Source organism: Oncorhynchus kisutch, linkage group LG11 (genome assembly GCF_002021735.2).
Source record: "Oncorhynchus kisutch isolate 150728-3 linkage group LG11, Okis_V2, whole genome shotgun sequence".
Classification (NCBI taxonomy): Eukaryota; Metazoa; Chordata; class Actinopteri; order Salmoniformes; family Salmonidae; genus Oncorhynchus; species Oncorhynchus kisutch.
Genome location: NC_034184.2, coordinates 17,190,013 through 17,202,057, shown reverse-complemented (window position 1 = coordinate 17,202,057; position 12,045 = coordinate 17,190,013). Strand labels below are relative to the sequence as shown.

At 43.3% G+C, this 12,045-nt stretch overlaps 1 protein-coding gene across 2 annotated transcripts in view; it reads right to left on the bottom strand.

Annotated features, from left to right (window-relative positions):
- The window catches only part of LOC109899934 (fatty acid desaturase 6-like), a 40,455-nt gene extending 29,723 nt beyond the window's left edge, over window positions 1-10,732 (bottom strand). Inside the window, exons 1-3 of one of the 2 annotated variants that reach the window (XM_020495589.2) lie at window positions 10,191-10,732; window positions 1,436-1,602; window positions 16-196 (exon numbers count right to left, since the gene is read on the bottom strand). In XM_020495589.2, the coding sequence (XP_020351178.1) occupies window positions 16-196; window positions 1,436-1,602; window positions 10,191-10,512 (670 nt within the window). In that variant the 5' untranslated portion in view covers window positions 10,513-10,732. The remainder of the gene's footprint in view (window positions 1-15; window positions 197-1,435; window positions 1,603-10,190) is intronic. The other variant, XM_020495588.2, reaches the window with a different exon arrangement.
- Between the last annotated feature and the right edge of the window lie 1,313 nt (window positions 10,733-12,045).

Sequence of the window (12,045 nt, the reverse complement as noted above, 5' to 3'; positions counted from 1 at the left end):
CTGGCTGTGCCTCACCTAGTGCCACCAGAGGAGTGATAACAGGTACAGCCAGGGGAGCAATGAACAGGTATACACCCCGGGGAAGGTAGGGTATCTTCCAGGTGCTGGAGTCACCCAGGCCGATCACGTTGGTGTGGGCATGGTGCATCTTAATGTGGCTTGTTACACCTGCCCTTGCTGTGAAAGACCCACACACCTGTACACACACACACAGACAGACAGACAGACAGACAGACAGACAGACAGACAGACAGACAGACAGACAGACAGACAGACAGACAGACAGACAGACAGACAGACAGACAGACAGACAGACAGAAGACAGACAGACAGACAGACAGACAGACAGACAGACAGACAGACAGACAGACAGACAGACAGACAGACAGACAGACAGACAGACAGACAGACAGACAGACAGACAGACAGACAGACAGACAGACAGACAGACAGACAGACAGACAGACAGACAGACAGACAGACAGACAGACAGACAGACAGACAGACAGACAGACAGACAGACAGACAGACAGACAGACAGACAGACAGACAGACAGACAAGACAGACAGACAGACAGACAGACAGACAGACAGACAGACAGACAGACAGACAGACAGACAGACAGACAGACAGACAGACAGACAGACAGACAGACAGACAGACAGACAGACAGACAGACAGACAGACAGACAGACAGACAGACAGACAGACAGACAGACAGACAGACAGACAGACAGACAGACAGACAGACAGACAGACAGACAGACAGACAGACAGACAGACAGACAGACAGACAGACAGACAGACAGACAGACAGACAGACAGACAGACAGACTTGTGATCAAGATGTGTGATGAAACAACACTAGAAAATGCAAAGACAAGCATGTTTATATTTTCATAGAGCACTATGGAAGTGAATGGCACAGACATGGGGATCGATATCCAGACAAGCGTGTCATGAACATAGATACTTGACACGTAAGTGACTGATAGCTGAATGACTAGCTTGAAAAAAACAGGCCAAATTAAGGACAAAGTCCAGCAGTTATGTTATTACATTTTAGTAGACACTCTTATCCAGAGCGATTTACAGCGGCAATTGGAGTTAAGTGCCTAGCTCAGGGGCATATTGACAGATTTTTCACGTGGTTGTGAAGGGGAATCAATCCAGCGACCATTTTGTTTCTGGCCCAGCGCTCCTAAACGCTAGGCTAACTGCCTCCCTCATCTGTAATATCATGTCTGGTGAAAGGATAAAATGTTGGGTCAATGAACAAAAGTAAATTCAAATTCAAGAGAGATTAAACCCACCTTGATTTGGCTACTGTGGCTGAATTCATTGATGAAGCTTTGGCTAACAGGAATATCTCTCTCTCTCTCCGTCCCTCCCTCCCTCAACAATCCACTCTCTCTCTCTCAATCTCTCTCTTACCTCTATGAAAAACACAGCCCAGACATCGGCCCAGGTAGGGGACTCGCTCAGCGATCCGTGACTTGCCAGATGGGTGCCCTTGACGGTGATGACAGCATGGGACACGCCCATCAGCACCATGCCCAGGACAAACACCAGGGCCTGGGACGAACCAAGCAGCAGGAATGCTGGAGGAGAGAGGGAGAGGAGAGATGGGGTTAAGGAGAGGGGGAGATGGGGTTGAGGAAACAAGGAGATGAGGAGAGAGGGATAAGGGCAAGGGGAGGGAATAGGAGTCAAACAAAGGATAGCAAGTTTACATGTTGTTCTAAATGCAAATATTCCACAATATGGAGAGTAGCTTAGATCTGTAGAATACATATGTTAGCATAAATATGTTAGCATTTGCCTGGTCCCAGATCTGTTTGTGCGGTCTTGCCAACTCCTATGGTAATTGTCTTGCCAAACAATAGACAATGTTCCACTCTACTCTACACCTGCCATTTGAAACACATTCTAGAACAGGTTCCTTGAACATTCTGTTCTGCAGTCAAGCAAGTGGATGTTCCTGATCTTTCTCCTGTGGTGGACCTTGCTTGGCCAGATGACTGACATCTGCAACTTTTCAAGGAAGTTAGGAACCAATATACACAGGCAGTTAGGAAAGCTAGCTTTTTCACACAAAAATGTGCATCTTGTAGCACAAACTCCAAAAAGTTCTGGGACACTGTAAAATTCATGGAGAATAAGAGTACCTCCTCCCAGCTGCCCACTGACTGAGGCTAGGAAACACTGTCACCACCGATAAATCCATGATACTTGAGAATTTCAATAAGCATTTTTCTACGGCTGGCCATGCTTTCCACCTGGCTACCCCTACCCGGGGCAACAGCCCTGCACCCCCCAAGCCTCCCCCGTTTCGGCATCACCCAAATCCAGATAGCTGATGTTCTGAAAGAGCTGCAAAATCTGGACCCCTACAAATCAGCCGGGCTAGACAATCTGGACCCTCTCTTTCTAAAATTATCCTCTGAAAATGTTGCAAGCCCATATTACTACTATTACTAGCCTGTTCAAACTCTTTCGTATCGTCTGAGATCCCCAAAGATTGTACTGCCCTGGTCATCCTCGTCTTCAAAGGGGGAGACACTCTAGACCCAAACTGCTTCAGTCCTATATCTATCCTACTCTGCCTTTCTAAGGTCTTCGAAAGCCAAGTTAAAACCTGTTAGAGATAGGGGGCAGTATTTCCCCTTTGGATGAATTGCGTGCCCATAGTGAACTGCATCAAAATCTGTCCTAAATTGCTAATATATGCATATTATTATTAATATTGGATAGAAAACACTCTGAAGTTTCTAAAACCGTTTGAATTATGTCTGTGAGTATAACAGAACTCACAGGGCAGGCAATCTTCCAAACTAGTTTTGAAATCCTGAAAGTTGGGGCAATGCTTCCCAACAAGTTATGGATCTGGAAACACTTCCTATGTCTTCCACTAGATGTCCTCATTCAGTAGAAAGTGTAATTGAGCATTTGCTGTGAACTTTGACCTAATGGGAAGGAAAGTAGTAAGTGTCGCAAAAGATTTCCATGTGCTTGAGGCTCGTTTGCGTTTGAGTGCTTCGGCTGTTCCAATCAGCCCCCGATGAAAATGAATGGTCCGGTTGGAATGCTATTCGATCTATATGATTATAACATCCTGAAGATTGATTCTGCACTTAGTTTGACCAGTTTCGTCGACCTGTAATATGTAATTTGGAAGTTTTGATGCAAAGTTATCCTGGAAGTCATTTTTTGGGCATTTGAGCTGAAAGTGGTAGCAAATGCTGCTACTTGGACACTAGAATTGAACATTATGAAACAAAACGATTTATTGTTGAACTAGGACTCCTTGCACTACATTCTGATGGAAGATCATCAAAGGTAAGGAAATATTTATGTTGTAATTTTGTATTTCTGTTGACTCCAACATAGCGGAGTAATATTGTTACGTCTGAGCGCCGTCTCAGATTATTGCAATGTTAGGCTTTTTCCGTAACGTAAAAAAAAATGTGACACAGAGGTTGCATTAAGAACCAGTGTATCGTTTTAATTATATGTAGAACATGTATCTTTAGTCAAAGTTTATGATGAGTACTTCTGTTATCTGGCGTAGCTTTCTATAATTCCTCCTGATATTTTGGAGAATTTTCTGAACATGGCGTCAATGTAAACCGAGATTTATGGATATAAAATGCATATTATCGAACAAAACATAAATGTACTGTGTAACATGTCATATGACTGTCATCTTATGAAGATTTTCAAGAGGTTAGTGAATTTTTATTTTTTTATCCTGCTTTTGTCATTTTATATTTTGCTGGACAAAATGGCTACGTTTTTTCTTTGTTTTGGTGGTGGTCTAACATAAATATATGCTGTGTTTTCGCCGTAAAACATTTAAAAAATCTGACACCCTGGATAGATGAACAAGGTGTTTATCTTTCATTTGAGGTATTGGACTTGTTAATGGGTGGAGGGTAAATATTTCTAAGAATATTTTTGCATTCCCTGCGCCACCGTTTCAGCTGAATGGGGGGGGGGTGGAGTTCCTGTAGGGGAACCCATAGCCTTAAGTTAACAAACAGATCACCGACCATTTCGAATCCGTACCTTCTCTGCTATGCAATCTGGTTTCAGAGCTGGTCATGGGTGCACCTCAGCCACGCTCAAGGTCCTAAACGATATCATAACCGCCATCGACAAGAGACAATAATGTGCAGCTGTATTCATCGACCTGGTCAAGGCTTTCGACTCTGTCAATCACCACATTCTTATGTGAAACCTTGGTTTCTCAAATGACTGCCTCGCCTGGTTCACCAACTACTTCCTAGACAGTGTTCAGTGTATCAAATCGGAGTGCCTGTTGTCCGGACCTCTGGCAGTCTCTATGGGGTTACCACAGGGTTCAATTCTCGGGCCGACTCTTTTCTCTGTATACATCAATGATGTCGCTCTTGCTGCTGGTGATTCTCTGATCCACCTCTAAGCTGATGTCACCATTTTGTATACTTCTGGCCCTTCTTTGGACACTGTGTTAACTAACCTAAAGATGAGAGAGGCCTGTAATTTTCATCATAGGTACACTTCAACTATGACAGACAAAATGAGGGGAAAAAATCCAGAAAATCACATTGTAGGATTTTTAATGAATTTATTTACAAATTATGGTGGAAAATAAGTATTTGATTACCTACAAACAAGCAAGATTTCTGGCTCTCACAGACCTGTAACTTCTTCTTTAAGAGGCTCCTCTGTCCTCCACTCATTACCTGTATTAATGGCACCTGTTTGAACTTGTTATCAGTATAAAAGACACCTGTCCACAACCTCAAACAGTCACACTCCAAACTCCACTATGGCCAAGACCAAAGAGCTGTCAAAGGACACCAGAAACAAAATTGTAGACCTGCACCAGGCTGGGAAGACGGAATCTGCAATAGGTAAGCAGCTTGGTTTGAAGAAATCAACTGTGGGAGCAATTATTAGGAAATGGAAGACATACAAGACCACTGATAATCTCCCTCGATCTGGGGCTCCATGCAAGATCTCACCCCATGGGGTCAAAATTATCACAAGTTATCACAAATTTCCCAGAACCACACGGGGCGACCTAGTGAATGACCTGCAGAGAGCTGGGGCCAAAGTAACAAAGCCTACCATCAGTAACACACTACGCCGCCAGGGACTCAAATCCTGCAGTGCCAGACGTGTCCCCCTGCTTAAGCCAATACACATCCAGGCCCGCCTGAAGTTTGCTAGAGAGCATTTGGATGATCCAGAAGAAGATTGGGAGAATGTCATATGGTCAGATGAAACCAAAATATAACTTTTTGGTAAAAACCCAACTTGTTGTGTTTGGAGGACAAAGAATGCTGAGTTGTATCCAAAGAACACCATACCTACTGTGAAGCATGGGGTGGAAACATCATGCTTTGGAGCTGTTTTTCTGCAAAGGGACCAGGACGACTGATCCGTGTAAAGGAAAGAATGAATGGGGCCATGTATCGTGTATTTTGAGTGAAAACCTTCCATCAGCAAGGGCATTGAAGATGAAACGTGGCTGGGTCTTTCAGCATGACAATGATCCCAAACACACTGCCCGGTCAACGAAGGAGTGGCTTCGTAAGAAGCATTTCAAGGTCCTGGAGTGGCCTAGCCAGTCTCCAGATCTCATCCCCATAGAAAATCTTTGGAGGGAGTTGAAAGTCCGTGTTGCTCAGCAACACTTTGTGAAGACTTACATAAAACGTTTGACCTCTGTCATTGCCAACAAAGGGTATGTAACAAAGTATTGAGATAAACTTTTGTTATTGACCAAATACTTATTTTCCACCATAATTTGCAAATAAATTCATTAAAAATCCTACAATGTGATTTTCTGGATTTTTTTTCTCATTTTGTCTGTCATAGTTGAAGTGTACCTATGATGAAAATTACAGGCCTCTCTCATCTGTTTAAGTGGGAGAACTTGCATAATTGGTGGCTGACTAAATACTTTTTGCCCCACTGTATATCACCCACTACTGCGACATGTATGCTTTCGTTGGCTGGCCCTCGCTCTCATATTCGTTGCCAAATCCATTGGCTCCAGGTCATCTATAAATCTTTGCTAGGTAAAGCCCCGCCTTATCTCAGCTCACTCATCACCAAAGCAGCACCCACCCGTAGCACTCGCTCCAGCAGGTATATCTCACTGGTCACCCCCAAAGCCAATTCCTCTTTTGGCCACCTTTCCTTCCAGTTTCCTGCTGCCAATGATGGGAACAAACTGCAAAAATCACTGAAGCTGGAGACTCATATCTCCCTCACTAACTTCGAGCATCAGCTGTCAGAGCAGCTCACAGATCACTGCACCTGTACATAGCCCATCTGTAAATAGCCCATCCAACTACCTCATCCCCCATATTGTTATTTATTTGATTTATTTTGCTCCTATGCACCCCAGTATCTCTACTTGCACACTCATCTTCTGCACATCTATCACTCCAGTGTTTAATTGCTATATGGTAATTATTTCGCTACTATGGCCTATTTATTGCCTTACCTCCCTTATCCTACCTCATTTGCACATGCTATATATAAACCTTTTCTATTGTATTATTGACTGCATGTTTGTTTATTCCATGTGTAACTCTGTGTTGTTGTTTGTGTCGCACTGCTTTGCTTTATCTTGGCCAGGTCGCAGTTGTAAATGAGAACTAGTTCTCAACTAGCCTACCTGGTTAAATAAAGGTGAATAAAAAAAATAAAAAAAATCTGGGATTCATTTACAGGCATAATCCTTCATGTTTTAGTACAGTGGTTTTCTCACTCTCCTTCCTGTGTTTGTATGTTAACCCACACCGGTCTAGGGAGGGGATGTTTTATGCAGCCAGGTCACCCGGGATACAAATCAGTATTTGACGTCGATCCATGTCTGACGACATCAGGAGAGAACATGGAAACTGGCCACTAGGGGCAACAGTGAGCACTGTCATCTTCAAGTAGGTTTCGGTTTTGTTAAGGAGTTGTGGACGAGAATGGCAGATGGGCATTAACATCTGCAAATCATTCCGAAGGTCGCAAGTTCAAATCCAGTGATATAAAGTTTCTATCCCAAATCCTTACTCTTACCTTAACTATTTGAAGTTAATGTCTAACCTTAAGAATTGGTAGTTAACAGCAGAACCCAACCCTAACCTAAACACTTTGGAGTTAATGCCTAAACTTAACCTTAAACACTTTGAAATTTGATGTTTGGAACAAATTCGAAATTTGACCTTTGAGGCTCATGGATGAACATCTAATTCTGACGTGAGACTGTGAGAGCTGGTAGGTTTTATGGCTGTGTTCACAGTGTTGGATGACCTCCCTCCCTACCCAGAACACAGTCAGCAAACAGTCTGTTATCTGGGAGCCCGACCATGCCAGGCCGCACCCTACTGCGGTACCAAGGTGTGGGTTACAGCACTGAAAGGAGATGCTCAGATGAAGGAGGGTAACTTGATCGCTACTTGGGAGGTGTTGGGATGGGAGTGGGTACATGTTGTGAGGGAGGGGTACAGGTTATCATCACAGGTATAGGTTGCTCCTGCAAAGTTGTCATGCCAACATGAGAAAGAACTAGGAACAATATCTAAATAATGGACCTAGAAGACTACAAAGTGACTTACACTAAAATGATACAACTATGTATTATTTGCAGTAGCTTCATGCATGCACTCTGGAATACATGACAAATGCATGCAACTTCAATGGGCTTCACCTGGACTATGCCTCTCTTGGAGCGGGGGATCTTTGGTTAGGTGATGGTGCCAATCTATTCCTAACATGGCAAAATCTGTCTGGCACTAATGTTCCACTTTTCCCCACCTCCTATTTTGAAGAGCATCATTGGGAGGCGATAAGTCACAAGGTCAGTAATACACCATGTTGACAGTAATACACCCCCAGGGCAGTATTGGACTGTCCAGTGTTGACAGAGAATTAGTAGCACAGAGAAGAGTGCTACTAAAATGCTACGTGCCATTGTAAATAGCAGAAACAGAAATGTGGCCCTTTACTGGCTGATCTTTGTGTTTTGAGCTAAATGTTTTTATTGAGCTGCCCTCTTGTCCAGGTCTCTATTGTTAAATAGGTAGTCTGACCTCAATGGGACCTCCTGGATGAATAAAGGTTCAATAAAACATCTGAAATAGGTATTGGAGAGCATGTAAAGCAATTTTCTAATCGTAAATATAACAGCATTTAGAATCTAAAGACTTTGATTTCCAAAGATAATCTCAAACAATGAACCTTGATGGGTGTGTTAACAAGCTGCCAAATTAAGCATAGCCTCTGGTGACATACCAGTCACACTGACCTAGAAAGAGGTCACAGACTCAGATAGGACAAGGGAGTATCAGACATCAAGCATGTGTGTGGTGTGTGTGCAGCCTTGTTGAAATCAGTATTTAATTGAGGTCTAATTGCTGGTCTACTTATACATTAGAACATGTGTATTTCTGCTCTGTCCCTGTCTCAACATCAAGTTCCAGGCTAGTGCTCAAGATCTAATACTGGCACAATGGATTAATAACATAATGTCCTGTGTATTTAGAACAAATCTGCATGTTACACGTTATGTGGTAAAGCTATCCAAACATATTCTTCAGCCTGAATCCTGCTCTCATTATTGATCCAATCGTTCAATCTGGTTTAACCAGGCTAATACCCAGTGAGAAAAACTGGTTTAACCAGGCGAATAGCCAGTGAGAAAAACTGGTTTAACCAGGCGAATAGCCAGTGAGAAAAACTGGTTTAACCAGGCTAATACCAAGTGAGAAAGACTGGTTTAACCAGGCTAATACCAAGTGAGAAAGACTGGTTCAACCAGGATAATACCAAGTGAGAAAATTGGTTTAACCAGGCTAATCCCCAGTGAGAAAAACTGGTTTAACCAGGCTAATCCCCAGTGAGAAAAAATGGTTTAACCAGACTAATACCCAGTGAGAACAACTGGTTTAACCAGGCTAATACCCAGTGAGAAAAACTGGTTTAACCAAGCTAATACCCAGTGAAAAAAACTGGTTTAACCAAGCTAATACCCAGTGAGAAAAACTGGTTTAACCAAGCTAATACCCAGTGAGAAAAACTGGTTTAACCAAGCTAATACCCAGTGAGAAAAACTGGTTTAACCAAGCTAATACCCAGTGAGAAAAACTGGTTTAACCAAGCTAATACCCAGTGAGAAAAACTGGTTTAACCAAGCTAATACCCAGTGAGAAAAACTGGTTTAACCAAGCTAATACCCAGTGAGAAAAACTGGTTTAACCAAGCTAATACCCAGTGAGAAAAACTGGTTTAACCAAGCTAATACCCAGTGAGAAAAACTGGTTTAACCAGGCTAATACCCAGTGAGAGAAACTGGTTGAAAATACCTAATTTCAACCAATTTTGCCGTTGTTAGATCGGTGTCTTACCTGGGGGTAGGGTGAACTGAATGTGTTTAAACCTCACTTTATAAACATATAATAACATATATACTGTATTACCTACCTTTAAAACAACATAATATAATACTATTATGCCATTTAGCAGACACTTTTATCGAAAGCGACTTAGTTATGCATATATTTTTCAAATGGGCGGCCTCAGCGACAATTGAAACCCAGGATTCTGGCGTTGCCAGCGCCAAGCTCTACCATCTGAGCTACAGAGGACTACTCTAAAGTGTGAGACAGGTGTATGTATTGTGGTGTGCAGGTAGATGTCTTACCTGGAGGTAGGATGAACTGAATGTGGTAAACCTACACTATATAAACATGTAATAGCATACCATATGTTGGCCTTGATAAGGACTATAAGGTGTGTGAAACGTGTGTATGAAGTGTGTGAGACGGGTGTATGAAGTGTGTGAGACGAGTTTATGAAGTGTGTGTGAGACGAGTTTATGAAGAGTGTGAGACGGGTTTATGAAGTGTGTGAGGCGGGTTTATGAAATGTATGATATGGGTGTATGAAGTGTGTGAGATGAGTTTATGAAGTGTGTGTGATACTAGTTTATGAAGTGTGTGTGAGATGAGTTTATGAAGTGTGTGAGACGGGTTTATGAAGTGTGTGAGGCGGGTTTATGAAGTGTGTGAGACGGGTTTATGAAGTGTGTGAGGCGGGTTTATGAAGTGTATGATATGGGTGTATGAAGTGTGTGAAGCGGGTTTATGAAGTGTGTGATATGCGTGTATGAAGTGTGTAAGACGGGTGTATAGATTACCTGGGGGTAGCAGGAGAAAGGAGAGGGCCAGGATAGTGATGTCGATGCCTCTCCGCTCCCACCAACTACTCTCCTTCACTGTCTTCTGAACCAGACGGGTCAGCTCCATCATCAGCGACTCTTTATCCGTCCCCTCCATCCCCTTTCCCCCTCCGTTCATCATCTCTCCATTCTTCTTCTCTTTGCCTGTGGACATGTCCTGTTTGGAGTTACCGATGTTCTTTTGGAACAAGGCCTCTCTACCCTCCCACGGTTTAACATCTTTGTCTCTTCCTCCTCCCACGCTCTGTTCTTCCCTCCACTCCTTTGGTACATTCTGCATGTCAGCTCCTTTTGTGCCTCCCTCCTGACCGACAACAAACTAAAATAAAAGTGACTGCTCGTGTGTCCAGCGGCTGTACGGACAGACTCATAGGCAACGTCCAGACTCTGAGGAAATCAGCCTGCACATTGTACCCTGAACACAAAGGGTCTGGACTGATGTTAGCATGGCAGGGTGCAAAGTTTTATTGGCAGTTATATCCAGTTACTCAGCTGGAGAAGCAATTCTGCTGATCTGTCTCTCTCTCCTCAACGGAGCCTCTCATGCATACCTCATGTCCCTCCCCTGCTGTCCTTGTTTCCCCTCACTTCTCCCATCACTGTTGTAACCTTGGCAGAGGTCCTGGGAAAGGAGGAGTGGGGGAAGGAGGAGGAGTGCGGGGAAAGGGGGTCTAAGTCAGGAGAGGATTTGCAGCCCCGGCTTAGTACTCACTGTGAGTTATTTCTTGTTGCTAAGGGAGAGATACACACTAAAGAGAGGTGGTTAAATTCAGAAAGAAAAAGAAAGAAAGAAAGAGTAGACAAGTGTTTTAATGGGCTGTTTGCCAGAGTTTTGGGTGGGCCAGGTGCCATGTTGGCTGCAGTGCTCTTAATGAGGTAGGCGAAAAAGGAGGACTGGAGGTATCTTGAGTGGACTGGACTACCACTACAACTGTTCAGCAGTGTTGCAGGGTAGTGTTCAATTGGGCCCACCAGCAAAACTTTTTGTAACGGAAAAGTAAAATATCGGTTTTCTAATTGGACAGGTATGACCTCCCCATTTTAAAATGTTTTCACTCTAATAAAAGGAGCACACGGCTATCCGACAGACCTTCATTTGTCTACCCAGGGGACATTTTTATTTATTTAACGAGGCAAGTCAGTTAAGAACTAATTCTTATTTACAATGACGGCCTACACCAGCCAAACCCAGATGACACTGGACCAATTGTGCGCTGCCCTATAGGACTCCCAATCACAGCCAGTTGTGATACAGCTTGGATTCGAACCAGGGTGTCTGTAGTGACACCTCAAGCACTGACTGGTCTAAGACACTCAAGCAGTGTAGTGTCTTAGCCTAGTGCTCCCGAGTGGTGCAGCGGTCTATCAGACAGACCTTAATACGTCCCTCTAGACTACAGTCGTGGGCAAAAGTTTTGATAATGACACAAATATTAATATTTCCACAAAGTTTGCTGCTTCAGTGTCTTTAGATATTTTTGTCAGATGTTACTATGGAATACTGATGTTACGGTTTTCTTCTGTCGAAGGAGAGTCGGACCAAAATGCAGCGTGGTTAATAATATACATCTTTAATAGACGAATAAACACGATCAATACAAAAACAATAAACGTACGTGAAAACCGAAACAGCCTAAACGGGTGCAAACTAACACAGAGACAGGAACAATCACCCACGAAACACTCAAATAATATGGCTGCCTAAATATGGTTCCCAATCAGAGACAACGAGAATCACCTGCCTCTGACTGAGAACCGCCTCAGGCAACCAGACTATGCTAGAACACCCCACTAAGCCACAATCCCAAAACCT